An 18,333-nucleotide genomic window follows, 5' to 3' on the forward strand; every position below is an offset into this window, starting at 1 on the left:
AAACGCACCACCGCTGTCACAGTAACTGCATCGCTCTTCACTAATGTCCCCATTGTTCAGACTCCTCCTTTCCACCAGGGTTTTCTGTAAGACGAGGGGTTTAACACTCGCTGTGTGTCAGTTACTGTCACTGTTAATCATTGTCAAGTTGTTGCAACGGAAGAGATTAAGCTAATGGTGGGGTGACCTTTTTGTTGTCTTCCTCACGGTTTTCATGTGAGCTGGGGGAGGGAGGATGTTTTTGTGTGGGTGTATGTGTAAAACCCCAGTGATTTGAGAGGTTGTGTGGGGATATGGGTGTGTGGGGATATGGGTATCACATTAAAATCATGTTCTTCTGCTGAAAAGCCTGATTTTAAAATGCATATCTCTCCTGTAATTGGAAATAAATGTGGGCTCTAACGGAATTCCAGTTGTTTAGCTGAGGGGATTTGATGTATACATGTACAGTTGTATAAGGGATGTGACAAATGAAATACATTTTAGCTTTTAAATAAAATCTGTTTTCTGTAAAAACAATATGAAAATTAATAAAATTCCAAGTCAATTAACTGTTGCCCTGCTACTGCCAGCAATGGTTTGGGTCTCCCTTTCCAGATGGTTAAGCATTGCACCTGTACTTCAATTCCTTGCAAAGTGTGCGTTTCCTTCTCATTTAACTTCTCAAAGTATTGCCATACCAGGGCGTAGCTGCTGTCGCTTGCCTTTCTCTGCCATTTTCCCAACCGTTAACGACGATGACGTGATGTTGGATAACCGACTCCAAAATAATTGATTCCTTGACACCTTGCACGTCGACTCCCATGTCAAGATTGACTCTGAAGATTCAGTATTTGTTAGAATTGAGACTGATTAGTTGCCGTAATTCTGAGAAGACGAACACTCATCTTTCATAGCGAGGGATGGAGAGAGAGGAGTGGGGCACATTATAGGTAGGCCGGACACAGGCAGACAGTCAGAACCGTGCACGAGGCCTATCTATCGGCAATCAAAAGCAGTGTCTCACAATGGAATGCTGTACACACTTGCATCATTAGAGAAGAGAAAGAGCAGGCAAGCCATGGAGAAGGCGGAGGGGGCAGGCAGAACCGTGCTCATATGTCTTGGTCATCTGTCTCTCGCAATGTCTCGTCTTCCTTGATTTGCAAATTCACCAAAGTAGCCTAAAGTTTGCCTCTTCGTCTCTGCTTTTAATGAAATTACCCAGGCCTTTCCCCAGGCCTTTCCCCAGGCCTTTCCCCAGGCCTTTCCCCAGGCCTTTCCCCAGGCCTTTATTACCCAGGCCTTTATTACCCAGGCCTTTATTACCCAGGCCTTTATTACCCAGGCCTTTATTACCCAGGCCTTTCCCCAGGCCTTTATTACCCAGGCCTTTATTACCCAGGCCTTTATTACCCAGGCCTTTATTACCCAGGCCTTTCCTCAGGCCTTTATAGCCTATCGTCTAGTTATGCTATAACATGGAAAATAATATATAACTGCACTGTGATTTTTAATTTTGTGGAAGGCAAATGTTTCTGTTTGGGATTTTTCTTAATGTTAAGGATCTCAATTTAGTTTAAACATTTTAATGTTTAAATGTTCACACCCCTAATACAGATAGTATAATGGATTCTGTCTTCCATGGGCCCCCCCCCTCCCCACACACACACACACACAATGAGATACACACATCATTAATACCCAAACAAAGAAGTCGTTAGAGGAGTGTGTGTACTGCGTAGCCGAGATGTCACATTGTTTAGGGGCCGTCGATGAATGAGGGTTTAATTTCCCCCCTACAAAGGCACTTATCAACCCCCGCCAGACTTGACCTTTGTGGAATGTGGGAAATGATTGACTATTATCCATCTGTAACCATCCACACACACACACACGATAGTGATTTTCCTAAAACGTCGTCCTCCCCCGGGCTTCTCTCTTTATCTAATGACTAATGGTGTCTGTGTGTCTGTAGGACGAGGAGGAGGAAATCAAACTGGAGATCAATATGCTCAAGAAGTACTCCCATCACAGGAACATTGCCACATACTACGGTGCTTTTATCAAGAAGAGTCCCCCGGGGCATGATGACCAACTGTGGGTGAGTATCTAGCCTGCGTGTTTCCCAATGGCTGAATAATCAGAACTGGTATATCTGCAGCAGCATGAATCAGACCATAAGTCTTCTACTGTTTTGACTCTCATATAGTCTTAGAAGTGGTTATGTAGGTGTCTGACTGAGTATTTGTGTGTGTGTCCTGTAGCTGGTGATGGAGTTCTGTGGGGCGGGCTCCATCACAGACCTGGTGAAGAACACTAAAGGAAACCAGCTCAAGGAGGACTGGATCGCCTACATCTCCAGAGAAATCCTCCGGGTGAGCCTGTCCTCCGGCCCCCTCCATCCCCTCTTTCCTTCTATCTTCAGTCTCCTTGTTCATTGTGTAATAATATGTAAATATAAAGGTGACAAGTTTTTACCCTCCGCTACTTCAAAGCTCTGGTCTTAGACATGTGGTCTTATCTTTACACACCTCCCTCTCCTCCTCCTCCTTCTTCAGGGACTGGCCCACCTGCACGCCCACCACGTTATCCACCGTGACATCAAGGGACAGAACGTCCTGCTCACAGAGAACGCCGAGGTCAAGCTTGGTGAGTGACTATGTTTTGTACGTTACGGACAACAACCCTGATTAATCTGAACCCTATAGCTCCAAAATCACAGCCATTTTAGCCAGTCACCTAGTCTAGATGTTTACTACAATGCAGTTGTATATAACTAGTTTTAACTTCTGATTGGTTGTCTTGCAGTGGACTTTGGCGTGAGCGCCCAGTTGGACCGGACGGTGGGGAGGAGGAATACATTCATCGGGACTCCCTATTGGATGGCGCCCGAGGTCATCGCCTGTGACGAGAACCCTGAGGCCACCTACGACTACAGAGTAAGACTCTCGCCCTCTTCCACACAGTACTCTGACGTTTTAGCCTTGATTTGAACCTGCCACTTATGTCCTCCTTGACATCTGTAGCTACTGGTAACTTTAGCTACTGCTACATTGTGGGGAAGAATGCACAAGTCTGCTTGGTAGAGTATGTTGCTCTTCAGTGTCTGATGTAGTGAGTGTGTGTTGCTATGTCTGATGCCTCTCTCGCTGTGTCTCTCCTCTTCCAGAGTGACTTGTGGTCAACTGGAATCACTGCCATCGAAATGGCCGAAGGAGCTCCTCGTAAGTACCTGCCTATCCCCAGATCACACCTCTATCGTTTCTTGTAGATGGCAGCTCTATTGGTTCCTTCTGCCCTTGTCTTTGCTTTTCTCCCTGTCATGTTTTTACTGATTCCCTCTGGTGTGTGTGTGTTCACTTTTAGCGCTGTGTGATATGCATCCGATGCGAGCACTCTTCCTCATCCCAAGGAACCCTCCCCCGCGACTCAAGTCCAAGAAGTGGTAAGTTACCAAGATTCTGTCAGCTGGGTTTAGACGTCTCCTCTCTCGCTCTCCTCCCTCCTCCTCCTCTCTGAACAGCTGTGGCACATGGGAGGAAGGCCTGTTGGCTCACGGCGAGGCTCCTCAGCCCTCATTCCGGGGGGAAACTCAACCCTCTGAGACTTTCCTCTGGCACCGGTGCATTTACGATTATGACCGCTTTTCTTCTGAGACGGGTTTTTCCCAGAATATTCATTGTATTTAAGTTATGAAAGGCTCACTGGATTTCTGTCTAAATGGATAAAACAGGATCTTCCTATTTCAGACTTGTAGCTTCTCAGGCTCTTTTGACAGTTAGTTTAGTTTGTCTGTCATTTGTTGTCTTGTCAGTGGGTTGTAGAAGATGGATTTATTTTATGTCAGACAACAAGTCCCCCAGGCTACATGATTACTGGTGGTAATATGACTATCTCATTAGCGGCCTCATCTGTCTTGACCCCTTCCTCTTTCAGGTCTAAGAAGTTTTGCAGCTTCATCGAGGGCTCCCTGGTGAAGAACTACAACCAGCGCCCCCCCACCGAGCAGCTGCTCAAGCACCCCTTCATCAGGGACCAGCCCAACGAGAGGCAGGTCCGCATCCAGCTCAAAGACCACATCGACCGCACCAAGAAGAAGAGGGGGGAGAAAGGTGAGTCTGCCTCTCTACCTGTTAATGACAGTCTTAAAGCAACACTGTGAACATGATGACGGTGCCCCATTAGTGTAAGAGCTGTTTGAAAAGACCGGCAGAAATTTCTGCCTGTTTTGGTGGGATGGAACTTTTGCCTACCTGGTGGAATCACCAGAGGTGGTGGAATCACCAGAGGTGGTGGAATCACCAGAGGTGGTGGAATCACCAGAGGTGGTGGAATCACCAGAGGTGGTGGAATCACCAGAGGTGGTGGAATCACCAGAGGTGGTGGAATCACCAGGTGGTGAATTAGTTAATAGGCCAATGAGAGAGTTCCAAACCTCTCTGCCAAGAACAGCACATTTTCCCCACTCAGACCACTCCCAGATACTTCTAGCAAATGTATTGCTTGAGAAATTTGTCTTTGATAAGAAGCTATTTTTGTGTCTTTTTGACCATTTTAATTGAAAACAATCACAGTAAGGTACTTCAGTGTTACCCATAAATGATTTGATATTAAAATAAAAACCTCTGCATTGGGCCTTTTGTGTGTTTTACATTTACACTGAATAGCCCATGTTTCTACATCTTGTCACACTATCCACGTATTGTTTTTCAGATGAGACTGAATATGAGTACAGCGGGAGTGAGGAGGAAGAGGAGGATGCTGGAGAGCAAGAGGGAGAGCCTAGGTAATGTCTTAGTGTTACACATTGATGTACACAGTTAATTTTGCAATTCACAATATAGCGTGGATATCTCTGCTCACCTGTCACCAGTGTAGCAAACACCTACCTGGAAACGCTAAACAACTCCACCCATCTGACACAGAAACTAACGATTCCCTTGAACTAACTCACTGTTCCCTTGAACTAACTCACTGTTCCCTTGAACTAACTCACTGTTCCCTTGAACTAACTCACTGTTCCCTCGTTTCCGCTCGTCCTCCCTGCAGCTCCATAGTGAACATGCCGGGTGAGTCGACGCTGCGTAAGGACTTCATCCGGCTGCAGCAGGAGAACAAGGAGCGCTCGGAGGCGCTGCGCCGACAGCAGCTCCTGCAGGAACAGCAGCTCCGTGAGCAGGAGGAGTACAAGCGCCAACTATTGGCCGAGAGGCAGAAACGCATTGAGCAACAGAAGGAGCAGAGGAGGCGGCTGGAGGAGGTAGAGTTAATAAACATTGATTTGTTGATTTTAAAGTAAAACTTGTATGTAGAATTTAGGGTGCGAGTACAGTGCTGCATGCTCTGAATAACTCGATTGGTTAGTTCTGCTGTCTGTGAAGAAATGGGCGGGGTGTAGGTTGATCCTGCAGCCACGATTGGACAGAGCGAAACTGTGATCACCCCATAGAGGGTCGAACTTGGATAGCCCACAATGACGCAGCCCATGCTGTCACAGAAGACTGCCATTACAAGGATAAAAGGTGTCCTATATTTTTAGATCAATAGACAGCTGCTCCTCGCTTGATCAATTCACCAAAGCCTGTATTTGACTTCCCATCCTCTCTTGTTTTCCTCAAATCATTCAGATCACTGCTACTATGGACAATCATTGCCATAGTAGCAGTGACATCTCATAATATCTTTGAACAGGGAATCCCAACTAGAATTTCAGCTCTCCCTGTGTGTCGTATCCCTGAGGTTCTCTCTCTGTTGCCCCTTCCTGGTGCCTCACAGCAACAGCGACGCGAGCGCGAGATGAGGAGGCAGCAGGAGCGTGAGCAGCGCCGCCGCGAGCAGGAGGAGAAGAGGCGCATGGAGGAGATGGAACGACGGCGGAAAGAGGATGATGAGCGCCGGAGGGCGGAGGAGGAGAAGAGGAGGAGCGACCGTGAGCAGGTAGGTCTTTAAATGACAAGAAGCACTCTAATTGGCCTACATGCTGGGCAGTTTTGTCACTTCCTGTATTACATCCAATCATGGCGGCTGTTGTGTTTGATTGACAGGAGTACATTCGTCGGCAGCTGGAGGAGGAGCAGAGGCACCTGGAGATCCTGCAGCAGCAGCTGCTCCATGAACAGGCCATGCTCCTGGTAAGAAACCTGCATCCTACCATTCTTACTCTCCAGGGGGCGTGTTCAGGAGGGCGCAATGTTACAGAATGTTGAGAAATTGGTGATGTAGAACACCCATGAGTCTTTGTCAAGTTGAACAGGGAATGGTGTCTGGAGCTGTATTCTATTACATTTGCATTGACAACGTTGTAAATGTTGTACCCCACTGAGAAAGCCCCTGTTTTCAGGACTGGATCGCACATTTAGGAGCAAGCTCTTTTCTAGAACATGGATAGTAATCAAGGCAAGGTGTTATGGCTATATTGTATGAATTATGGTTGACGGTAGCTGTTGTATAGATTAGTCATTCGGAAATACCCTACAGGAAGATGGAGTTCCTATGTTTCTCTGCCGGTGTCTCTGGTTACATTTACATCCTGAGGAAATGAGTTGAGATGCATTTATTTATGTGTGTGTATATGAAGTCACCTTTTGTTTCTTTATTGCTCAGCATTCACCATTCTGTCTTGCTTCTCATAAATTGAACCATTCCACACTATTCACCCAATCCTCAACTTTGGTTCTATTACTCGCTAAAGAAGGTTGTAACATTTATTTGTGAGTAATGAAATGGAAGAATCTGCATTTGAAGGAAGACTTTATTTAACATGTTTGTAGGCTTGAATTTATCAAGCTTCATCTTTATAGAACTAAGCTGAATCGGTCTTCAAGTGCTTAATTTAATACAATTCACCCCCCAAGGTAGCATTAGCTTACACATGCCATTAGCCACTTTCCCCCATGTCTAATGTGCCTCAACTCAGCCGCGCACTCTGCATCAGGAGTTCAAGTGGCGGGAGCTGGAGGAGCAGCGGAAGGCAGAGCGTCTCCACAAGCGTCTGCAGCAGGAGCAGGCCTATCTGCTGTCCCTCCAGCACGACAATAAACCACCGCAGCCCTGCGAAAAGACTGAAGACCCCAAGAGAATGTCCCCCGACAGTACTAACAAAGCCCCTCCGACAATGTCCCCAGGCCCCGTGGGCGATAGAGCCCCAGCTCCACAACCCCACGTCCTCAATAATTCTAATGCTATTGCTTCACAGAGAACGTCCTGCGATAACACTAGGTCCCCACATGCCCATTTCCTAGACAATGTTACTGCTAACGCCCCACGGAGAATGTCCTCGGATACCACAAAGTCCCCACAAACCATGTCCTGCGATAACAGTACCAAGGCCCCTCAGAAACTGTCCCCAAACAGTGTTGATAAAGACTCAGAAAAGACCCCCTCTGACAATAGCGATGCCCTAGCCACCCAGTCCACAGACGTTACTAAACCCTCACAGACCGGGGGCCTAGACGGCCCCAAGTCCCCACAGACAGACCGCTCGGAGGCTAGCGACGTTCTCGGTGATCCTCAGCCAATCAGAGAGGTGAACCCCAACACGACATCACTTCCTCCTGCTGCCTGCTGCTACTTCTATTCTAGCTGCCTGCCCCCCTCTCCACACAGCGTGTTGTGTTAGCCCTGGTGTTGTGAGCTGGCACTATGGTTGTCTTTTTTCTTTCAGTTATCGTCTTAAAATAGTGTTTAATACCTCACACAGTCCAATGTAGCACTGCGCTTAATGTATGCGACACAAAATAGCCTATAACGTTACAGTACTAGGATAACGTTGTTGTCTGTTTTTAAATGATTAGTGAATAGACTTCTCAGCCAACCATTTTGTTTAAGGAGCGAGGACAGTCAGAGAAAAGAAAGCCAGTCGCTCACAACCACCGCCTCTCTAAAACTGTACTGCTTCACTTCTGGCTCTAGTCTTTGCTTGACTATCTGATGCTTCTCTACTAAAATGTCTTGAGGATGACGTGTCTGAGTCTTGAGAAGACTGAGCAAGAAAAATACTAAGTATAGACTGAAGCGCTGCAAGCTGGATCTCTGTCAACATCATTTTGCATTCAGGACCAAATGGTTTGCTTACGCAGAACACGGTACATTTTCTCTTGCCATTAGTCAGCTATAATTCATTTCATGAAAATGCATCTATTTTTCCTTCATATGCATTCACAGTTGAATTGCCATACCTGAATGTAACACATATTTAAATCAATGGGCTTGAATTGATAAAGGGACCCAGCAGAGGCGGTGATGAGTTGAAGCCGTCAGTACTTCACATATTCTTGTGAATTACCAGTTGTATTGCTTTCTACTGCAGTGGTGAAAACGAAGTAGTCAGGTGTTCCTGCTCTTGTCGTCCTCTCACATACTTACTAAATAAGCGTGATGGTTTGTAATGCGGCTGTGCCTTGTACTGTTCAGGTAAGTGACTGGAGAGGATGTCATGCATGTGGTCAGCTCAGGCCCACACTAACATATGTGTGCTGCTGGGTCCCAGAGAGAGACTGTGTGCTGCTGGGTCCCAGAGAGAGACTGTTCTCTGGGGTGAGTCCCCTGGAGGTGTAAGACATCATTAACAAGACTGTCTGAGGTGGGCTCATGTGCATGTCAGCGGACTTTCCCTCCCTGTCGATAACAAGGCGTCGGCTTCAGTGTTGACTCTTCCTCGTTCTCCTAGTCTTTCTCCTTGTGTGTTTTGTCGTTGAGTTAATGCCTCAACCTTGACCCCACTGATCCTCACTGACCCTGTCTGTCTGTCCTGCACTCCCAGGCCGACGAGCGCTTCCGAAAGAACATTCAGGGCTCCCCCCAGACCGCCCCACCCACCAAGCAGCCCCCCGTGCCCCCCCGCTCTGAACCCTTCTCTAACGGCAGCTCCTCCTCCGAGTCTGTCCCGCCTGCCATGCACCGGCCCATGGAACCACAGGTAAACCCCTCATCCTTCCCTCCCTTCTCTCGATCTACCGCTCTCCATACAGTAGGTTATCTGACAGCAAGGCATTGGTGCCACGAGTTGTCCATTCTAGCACCCACACATATAATTCAATGTCTATTTCTGTGGATGAGCTAGTAGAGGTCCCAATTAGAGGTCGACCGATTAATCGTAATGGCAGATTAATTAGGGCCGATTTAATTAGGGCCGATTTCAAGTTTTCATAACAAACGGAAATCAGTATTTTTGGCAACCGATTTGGCCGATTAAAAAAATAAATATATAAACATTTTATTTATTTTTTTTACACCTTTTATTTAATCTATATTTAACTAGGCAAGTCAGTTAAGAACACATTCTTAATTTCAATGACGGCCTAGGAACGGTGGGTTAACTGCCTCGTTCAGTGGCAGAACGACAGATTTGTACCTTGTCAGCTCAGGGGATTCAATCTTGCAACCTTAGTTAACTAGTCCAACGCTCTAACCACCTGATTACATTGCACTCCATGAGGAGACTGCCTGGTTGCGCGAATGCAGTAAGCCAAGGTAAGTTGCTAGCTAGCATTAAACTTATCTTATAAAAAACAATCAATCATAATCACTCATTAACTACACATGGTTGATGATATTACTAGTTTATCTAGGGTGTCCTGCGTTGCATATAATCGATGCGGTGCTGTCGTTGCTCCAATGTGTACCTAACCATAAACATCAATGCCTTTCTTAAAATCAATACACAGAAGTATATATTTTTAAACCTGCGTATTTAGCTAAAAGAAATCCAGGTTAGCAGGCAATATTAACCAGATGAAATTGTGTCACTTCTCTTGCGTTCATTGCACGCAGAGTCAGTGTATATGCAACAGTTTGGGCCACCTAATTTGCCAGAATTGTACGTAATTTTGACATAACAGTGAAGGTTGTGCAATGTAACAGGAATATTTAGGCTTATGGATGCCACCCGTTAGATAAAATACGGAACGGTTCCGTATTTCACTGAAATAAACGTCTCGTTTCCGGATTTGACCATATTAATGACCAAAGGCTCGTATTTCTGTGTGTTATTATGTTATAATTAAGTCTATGATTTGATGGAGCATTCTGACTGAGCGATGTTAGGCAGCAGCAGGCTCGTAAGCATTCATTCAAACAGCACTTTTGTGCGTTTTCCAACAGCTGTTTATGACTTCAAGCATATCACCTCCCGAGATTAGGCTGGTGTAACAGATGTGAAATGGCTAGCTAGTTAGCGTGCGCTAATAGCGTTTCAAACGTCACTCGATCTGAGCCTTCTAGTAGTTGTTCCCCTTGCTCTGCATGGGTAACGCTGCTTGAGGGTGGCTGTTGTCGATGTGTTCCTGGTTCGAGCCCAGGTAGGAGAGAGGCGAGGGACTGAAGCTATACCGTTACACTGGCAATACTAAAGTGCCTATAAGAACATCCAATAGTCAAATGTATATGAAATACAAATGGTATAGAGAGAGAAATTCCTATAATAACTACAACCTAAAACTTCTTACCTGGGAATATTGAAGACTCATGTTAAAAGGAACCACCAACTTTCATATGTTCTGAGCAAGGAACTTAAACGTTAGCTTTCTTACATGGCACATATTGCACTTTTACTTTCTTCTCCAACACTTTGTTTTTGCAATCCAAATTGAACATGTTTCATTATTTATTTGAGGCTAAATTGATTTATTGATGTATTATATTAAGTTAAAATAAGTGTTCATTCAGTATTGTTGTAATTGTCATTATTACAAATAAACAAAATAAAAAAATTGGCTGATTTAATCGGTATCGGCTTTTTTTGGTCCTCCGATAATCGGTATCGGAGTTGAAAAATCATAATCGGTCGACCTCTAGTCCCAATAGAATGACATGCTCCATCATGTCAGTAGATCTACTCATATCTGTTATGATGTTATAGTGGGATTTCTGGGACCTTCCGCTAATTGACCTGAGCAAAAGCTTGTCCCTTCAGTGGTGTGATAAACCTTACCCAGGATGCCAGAGGAGGCTGCATGTGATTGGCTGCTTGGTTCCCCTTCACTCATCTCCTTGCCCCTCTCACTGTGCCATTCAACTATCTGTTGTCCTGTTATTTGTCTTCACTGTAAATGTTTGTGTGTGAACCTGTTTGACTGTTTCTGTTGTTGCTTCTGTTTTCTCGGACTGCATGACGTATGTGCAATGCATGTCTATTATATGCATATGTTACATGTATATGCATATGTTTTCAGCCATGTCCTTCATCTCTGTGCCTTCACTCTGTGGTTTGACCTTCTCCCCCTCCCACCTACCTCCCCCCCTGTTCTCTCCCCTCTGTGTGTGTCTGTCTGTCTGTCTGGAAGGTCCAGTGGTCCCACCTGGCCGCTCTTAAGAGCAGCAGCGCCGCCCCGCCCCCCGTCGTGTCTCGCTCCCATTCCTTCAGTGAACCCGCGGTTCCTAGTTTTGCACATCTCCATCTGCGCTCCCAGGAGCCCCACAACCACCACCATCACCCCTCTGCTGCTGCACGCACTGACCCCCAGCCCCCCGCCTCGGGCCCCAGCGACGAGGTGCCCCCCAGGGTAAGAAAGGACAGCCCAAGGGACCCCCTTTTCCAGCCCCCATCCGTGGTCCCTTCAGAGGGGCAAGATAGCAATGTCTACAGCCTCTCTGGGTGTCCCATCCGACAGCAGTGGGATTGCACTGTGGGCTTTTGCCTTCACCATTATAAGGCTATGTTCCACAGCATAGTGTAGAGCTACAATAAGGTAGATTAGACTAGTAGTCTGGTTCACTAGTATAATCAGTGACTGATAGCTATCTTGGCAAATATCTCCTGGTTGTAGCTGCAATTGTCCCAGTGTACAGTACTGGAGTCCCTATAGTAACTATCTTTACTCAGTGCTGTGCTTCCACTGGCTAACTACACACCATATGGTCTTGCATGGCTTCATGAGTTGTTCCTCTTCTAGTACTTCACCGTGTACATCCTGCATGCCCATCATATTCACTCTGTTCACTAATGTAACGGAGGGCCGACCAAAACCATTACCTAGACCAGTGTTTCCCAAAACTCGGTCCTGCCCACACCCAAACCACATTTATTTTTTTATCCCAGCACTGCACAGTTGAATCAAATAGTCAAAGCTTGATAATGAGTTGGTTATTTGAATCAGCTGTGTAGTGCTTAGACAAAACCCAAAACGTGCTCCTAGTAGTTTGGGAAACTGAGTTTATTACAAATATCCATGTCTTGTCTGTAGATGACTAAAATGATCCAGCGATCTATTTGTAGTTGAAGGGTAGAATGCACATTTGGGAAGAGGGATTGGGGCTATGCAGTGGTGCCAGGCCCTGCTGTGTGGTGGTGGTAGTTTATGCTCCTGTAGCCAGGTGTGTGAGGGCGTCCGTCTTGTCTACCACAGGTTCCAGTGAGGACAACGTCCAGGTCCCCTGTGTTGTCACGCAGAGACTCTCCTCTCCAGGCCTCTGCCCCGCCTAGCAACCAGGCAGTACAGAGGAACGCCGGCAGGTAGGTGGTCAACTCTGTGGTGTTGGAAAGAGTTGAATTGTTCGCGGGGTGGGTATGGGGAGGTGTGTGTTTTCAATCCCCTGTGTTGCTTGTCTTCCAGTAATGCGGAGCCACGTCTGCTGTGGGACCGCGTGGAGAAGCTGGTTCCCAGGCCCGGCAGTGGCAGCTCCTCTGGCTCCTCCAGCTCCCAGGCCGGCTCTGGGGAGAGGTTCAGAGCACGCTGTGAGTAACACACACACACACACACACACAGAATACACACAGTATACTGGATGTACAATACTGCATTTAGTATCTTGTAGGTCTTCCACTGATGTTGGTTTACCATCCTCCTCCAGCATCGTCTAAGTCTGAGGGCTCCCCACTGCAACGCCCCGACAACGCTGCCAAGAAGCCTGACGACAAGAAGGACTTTGCCCGACCCAACCGGCCAGCCGTAAGAACCTCTCTTATGATTGTATCCACATACTGCTGTAGTAGTGGTCCCTGCATCTGGCTGTAAACCAGGCCAGCACTGCAGCCTGCTACAGTAACAGTGTGGTGGTGTTTCTATGACTGACTATCCCGTTGTCTTATCTTTTGGTGTTCCCTATGGGCCATGACACGACAACCTGTGGCATCCCATTACTCCAACAATGTGATTACGGGGGGAATTGTATAGGGGGACGTGGTAAGCAAGCGTGCATAAGAATATGTCATGCTCTGATGCTATGCTTATTTCCACTGCATGGGCCACCATGTATGCTAAAACGTTTCAGAAGAGGGCTGTCCTGTGAGAAGCTCAGAGTCCAATTCCATCGCTATTCCATTTGCCTCCCAGTCATTGGTCCTCCTCTCCTTGGCTGACACGTGATTGGCTGACGATGCACCTCTGACCCGCCCCTCTCCCTGCTGTCTTCTTTTCTCCTGCTGTCTTCTTCTTGCCTCCTGCCTGCGCCATCCCAATCCAGTTGCTCTTCACCTGGCACATCACAAGTTACTGTTTTCAGCAGCCTGTGTTGGCTCTTAACTGAGGTTAATGTTATGGCCTTAATGTATGGGGAATGATGCTCCCCTCCTCGCCCCAGTTCAATCCTTTGACAATGCATCCTAAACTAGTAATCAGTAATCTGACATGGTTTAAATCAGTGACAACCTTTTGGAAAGGGAGTATTGAAAATATTCCGAGCCTTATTTGACCTCTAGGACCTGACGGCCCTGGCCAAAGAGCTGCGGGCGGTGGAGGATGTGCGTCCTCCCAACAAGGTGACAGACTACTCCTCCTCCAGCGAGGAGTCAGGCACCACCGACGAAGACGATGATGAAGAAGTGGACCAGGACGCAGCAGACGAGTCCACCTCGGGAGCAGAGGATACCAGGGCCGGGTACGTAACAACCCTGACCTCTGACCTGGGCCCGTATTCACAAAGCGTCTTAGTCTGCAATCAGGTTTCCCCACGTCCTTGTAATCTCATTCATTATGATCTGAAAGGCAAAACTGATCCTAGATCAGCACACGGGCCCTTTATGAACTCAAGGCCTTAGTGATACTGCCCTAAAGAAAGGCTTTCAGATGAAAAGTTGATCAGATAATATATACTATATAGCATAGAAAGACTTGTATGAGGTGAGTCATTTGGCTCATTGAAAAGTGCTAAATAAGTCCCATGTATTATTAATAATTGGTGTTTGAATATGAGACGTACTGTTTCCACCAGGAGAGGTCTGAGTAACGGAGAGACTGCATCCCTGAAGACCTTACTGGCCCACGACGACTCAGAGAACGACCTCACCACACCCTCCAAGGATGGCACCTTGGTCATCAGACAGGTAGGACTGCAGAAGATCCTCTGGTTGTTATCATGTCCTCTTCCACCCCTGGTTTCAGTTATCATCTTGTTTGATTTCCTATGTTGAGTCTTGGTTTGCTGGTAAAGCACACTGTCATGTACAGTTACTAGTGGAAAACAAGGAGATAGAAGTTGAGGTTGTTCTTGGTTACAGAGCGCGGGCGACAAAAAGCACCTGGCGGTCAATGTCTCTTCATCCTCCTCCGGTCCCAGTGTGGCTCACGGTCAAGCCGTTCAAGCACATACTCCTCCTCCCGGTCCTGGTAACGGTCACCAGGAGAAAAACGGCTTTGCCGGCCGCATTCACCTGCTGCCAGACCTTATTCAGCAGAGCCACCACTCCCCCACCTCCGCCTCCTCCACCTCTTCTTCCATCTCCATCTCCCCCTCCTCCAGCCATGTCAGCCCAGCCATGTCCCCCCAGACCCCCCTGGACAAGCTCACTGCCATCGAGGTATGTCCCCTGTCCCTTAAGCTGGCTACTCTGGTTGTTCAGTCTACTCTGTCCCCTGTTGGCTGGCTACTCTGGTTATTCAGTCTACCCTGTCCCTTAAGCTGGCTACTCTGGTTGTTCAGTCTACTCTGTCCCTTAAGCTGGCTACTCTGGTTATTCAGTCTACCCTGTCCCTTAAGCTGGCTACTCTGGTTGTTCAGTCTACTCTGTCCCCTGTTGGCTGGCTACTCTGGTTATTCAGTCTACCCTGTCCCTTAAGCTGGCTACTCTGGTTGTTCAGTCTACTCTGTCCCCTGTTGGCTGGCTACTCTGGTTATTCAGTCTACCCTGTCCCTTAAGCTGGCTACTCTGGTTGTTCAGTCTACTCTGTCCCTTAAGCTGGCTACTCTCGTTGTTCAGTCTACTCTGTCCCTTAAGCTGGCTACTCTGGTTGTTCAGTCTACTCTGTCCCTTAAGCTGGCTACTCTGGTTATTGAGGCTACTCTGTCCCTTAAGCTGGCTACTCTGGTTGTTCAGTCTACTCTGTCCCCTGTTGGCTGGCTACTCTGGTTATTCAGTCTACCCTGTCCCTTAAACTGGCTACTCTGGTTATTGTCTACCCTGTCCCTTAAGCTGGCTACTCTGGTTATTGAGGCTACTCTGTCCCTTAAGCTGGCTACTCTGGTTGTTCAGTCTACCCTGTCCCCTGTTGACTGACTGAACGATCTCTGTGCTGCTTCACCTTCTGAATATTACTCATAGCACTGCCTCTAACACTAGCGCCACCTAGTGTGGGACCTTAGCAATGAGCAAGCGGCTTTACTAGTCTAGAGAGCGTTGGTAAAACACTTTGCCCAGGTGCAAGCTGGGAGGTGAAGTCTATGTAGTCCATCTTGTCAGGGGTTAAGAGGTTGTGGAACACCTCATTGTACTTCATCTCCCATCTCTCCATGGCCTTAGTGCTTTGATGCCATTTCACTCAATCAGTTTAGTAGTAGGCTGTGCCTGGGTGGTAGCTAGCTTGCTTGGTGTGTGGTGCTTTTGGACAAACCTAGCTTGTATGGATTTTACTACCCAACTAAAGGTGTGTGTTAGCATGACAACGCTACTATCATGGAAGACACCAAGACACTGAACAGCGCGTCTACCGTTTAGCCTAATGATAAACTGCTGCATTTTGATGGTTGCGTTTGATCAAAATCTGTGTACTTTACACTGGCAATTTGACTTTTCATATTTCATCCCGTTTCTCTCTGAATTCTGTTTCTGTCCTGAACCTGCCATCTTTATTTCGTCTTCCATGTTGGTTCTACTCTCCTTCTTGTTTTGCATATCTGCTTCCAACAACTGCATGTCAAATCTTCCCATGCGTTTTGTGTGTTTTGTTTTTGCCATCCGTAGAGTAGATGTCATGTTTGATTACTAGATGAGAAATGTCCTGATGTACAGTGTGTTGTAACAGAACCCAGTGTGTACATAGTGTTTTATGAAGCCTTATGGTTTCTCAAGCAGGTCTGATTGATTCTCAGTTTTAGATTGGCCAAGCCTGCAGGCCCTTCCTATTGTACTGTTAATTGGCTACTGCAAATCCTATTCGGCCTTATGTTATTGTAGCCCAGCAATAAACATGTCTTCCATAGAACGTCATGAGCGCAGTAAAATGGATCCATTGCTGAGTTCAAACCAGACTCACTGCAGCTGCCATAGCTCCCCCTGCTGGGGAAAAAAGTATTATTCTATGCAAACAGATTATACAATAAATAATATTGTAATATTTGACAAGGAGAAATAGGCTCCGGGAATACTGATGGTGTAGCAGACCAGGTTGAGTTACAGGTAGATGGGGATCTTTTAGGGTGGCAGGTAGCTTAGCCTGTAACCGAAAGGTCTCTAGTTCGAATCCCAGAGGCTACATGGTAAAGAATCAGTTGATGTGCACTTGAGCAAGGCACTTAACCCTAATTGCTCCAGTGTCACAACTGATAATGGCTGACCCTGGCCGTGACCCCACTCTCTGAAGGTGTCTCGGGGGAGTTGGGATATGCAGAAAAGACATCTCCATTTCACACCTGCGTATAATACACACTTAAAACAGGACAAATATAAGCACCCAACATTATATCTGTCCACTGTTGTTTGTCTGTGTTCTGCTCTCACTCCCGTGCCTTTGTCGCCAGACCCACTCGGCCAGCAACACCATGCAGAAACACAAGTCTTCCTCCTCCTTTACCCCCTTCATCGACCCGCGCCTCCTGCAGGTCTCCCCCTCCAGCGGCAGCTCCCTCAACAACATGGGTGAGTCACCTCTTTTTTTTTCTCTACTCTTTAAAATGCAGATTTTTAGGATCAGCTCCCTCATCTTATCCATTAACAATAGAATCATCTCTGGGTCAGTAACTAGGAGTTAGTATACCCTGACCTATACATAGAACATAAAGTCACTGCTTGGCACAGGAAGTGTAATTCAGAGCATGATCATCAAGGGCTATTAATGACAAAGCAAAGCCCCGCCCCTTCTCCCTCTGACCTTTGGCGTCCACAGCGGCCTTCGGGAACGACGGGCGGCTGGTGGACGCCCTGAGGGCTGACCCGTCACGTAAGGGCTCCGTGGTCAATGTGAACCCGGTCAACACACGCCCCCAGAGCGACACGCCTGAGATCCGCAAGTACAAGAAGAGGTTCAACTCTGAGATCCTGTGTGCTGCACTATGGGGTACGTACCTGAGGAAGAGGTGGCTGAGTGGAAGGATAGAGTTGATAGATGGATGGATGAATAGAGAGATGGATGTGTGATATACTGATTGGATGGATGAATGGATATATACAATTTATAGGAAATCCATCATAGGTTTCGCGACAAGCATGGCAGACCTGCTTCCCCCTGGGTTCTGACTGGTATGTGTGCGTGTGTGTGTGTCCCTATCCTCCCCCTGGGTTCTGACGTGTGTGTGTGTGTGTGTGTGTGTGTCCCTGTCCTCTCCCAGGTGTCAACCTGCTGGTGGGGACAGAGAGTGGTCTGATGCTGCTGGACCGTAGCGGTCAGGGGAAGGTCTACCCCCTCATCAGCCGACGGCGCATCCAGCAGATGGACGTCCTGGAGGGACTCAACGTCCTGGTCACTATATCAGGTACGGACCACGGAGGTGCACGGACACACGAATATACTCTCCTGAATTATACTCAAACTCATTCTCTTGTTCTTTTATTTCACCATCCCACACACACACACACACACACACACACACACACAGGGAAGAAGAATAAGCTGCGTGTGTACTACCTGTCCTGGCTGAGGAACAAGATACTCCACAACGACCCCGAGGTGGAGAAGAAGCAGGGCTGGGTCACTGTAGGAGAGCTGGAGGGCTGCGTACACTACAAAGTCGGTACGTTCCACTCCTCATTTACCATCAGGAATGACACTTCTCTTGTTACAAGGCTGTAGCAGGTCCAAGTCCAATCTTGACGAGCGGGCAGAAATAAAACATTTTTTTTCTCTTGATTTAAGTGAAATATGAGAGGATCAAGTTCTTGGTCCTTGCCTTGAAAAACTCTGTGGAGGTGTATGCGTGGGCCCCCAAGCCGTACCACAAGTTCATGGCCTTCAAGGTACTGTAAACTGGCTCAGGCTGCAGTCA

General features: G+C 47.2%; 1 protein-coding gene across 9 annotated transcripts in view; it reads left to right on the plus strand.

Moving 5' to 3' along the window:
- LOC139412974 (mitogen-activated protein kinase kinase kinase kinase 4-like) overlaps nucleotides 1–18,333 on the plus strand; it is a 52,842-nt gene that overhangs the window by 27,424 nt on the left and 7,085 nt on the right. Inside the window, exons 4-28 of one of the 9 annotated variants that reach the window (XM_071159899.1) lie at nucleotides 1,958–2,083; nucleotides 2,247–2,357; nucleotides 2,541–2,631; nucleotides 2,791–2,921; nucleotides 3,152–3,206; nucleotides 3,349–3,427; nucleotides 3,919–4,094; nucleotides 4,696–4,768; nucleotides 5,032–5,242; nucleotides 5,758–5,919; nucleotides 6,027–6,113; nucleotides 6,917–7,507; nucleotides 8,744–8,899; nucleotides 11,265–11,483; nucleotides 12,327–12,433; nucleotides 12,534–12,655; nucleotides 12,772–12,869; nucleotides 13,619–13,797; nucleotides 14,131–14,242; nucleotides 14,417–14,716; nucleotides 16,873–16,990; nucleotides 17,238–17,408; nucleotides 17,680–17,823; nucleotides 17,947–18,081; nucleotides 18,204–18,304. In XM_071159899.1, coding sequence (XP_071016000.1) covers nucleotides 1,958–2,083; nucleotides 2,247–2,357; nucleotides 2,541–2,631; nucleotides 2,791–2,921; nucleotides 3,152–3,206; nucleotides 3,349–3,427; nucleotides 3,919–4,094; nucleotides 4,696–4,768; nucleotides 5,032–5,242; nucleotides 5,758–5,919; nucleotides 6,027–6,113; nucleotides 6,917–7,507; nucleotides 8,744–8,899; nucleotides 11,265–11,483; nucleotides 12,327–12,433; nucleotides 12,534–12,655; nucleotides 12,772–12,869; nucleotides 13,619–13,797; nucleotides 14,131–14,242; nucleotides 14,417–14,716; nucleotides 16,873–16,990; nucleotides 17,238–17,408; nucleotides 17,680–17,823; nucleotides 17,947–18,081; nucleotides 18,204–18,304 — 3,855 coding nt within the window. Of the gene's footprint in view, nucleotides 1–1,957; nucleotides 2,084–2,246; nucleotides 2,358–2,540; nucleotides 2,632–2,790; nucleotides 2,922–3,151; nucleotides 3,207–3,348; nucleotides 3,428–3,918; nucleotides 4,095–4,695; nucleotides 4,769–5,031; nucleotides 5,243–5,673; nucleotides 5,920–6,026; nucleotides 6,114–6,916; nucleotides 7,508–8,743; nucleotides 8,900–11,264; nucleotides 11,484–12,326; nucleotides 12,434–12,533; nucleotides 12,656–12,771; nucleotides 12,870–13,618; nucleotides 13,798–14,130; nucleotides 14,243–14,416; nucleotides 14,717–16,872; nucleotides 16,991–17,237; nucleotides 17,409–17,679; nucleotides 17,824–17,946; nucleotides 18,082–18,203; nucleotides 18,305–18,333 lie in introns of all 9 variants that reach the window. The other 8 variants (XM_071159898.1, XM_071159906.1, XM_071159901.1 and 5 more) reach the window with 8 other exon arrangements.

Source organism: Oncorhynchus clarkii, chromosome 7 (assembly GCF_045791955.1).
Source record: "Oncorhynchus clarkii lewisi isolate Uvic-CL-2024 chromosome 7, UVic_Ocla_1.0, whole genome shotgun sequence".
Taxonomy (NCBI): Eukaryota; Metazoa; Chordata; class Actinopteri; order Salmoniformes; family Salmonidae; genus Oncorhynchus; species Oncorhynchus clarkii.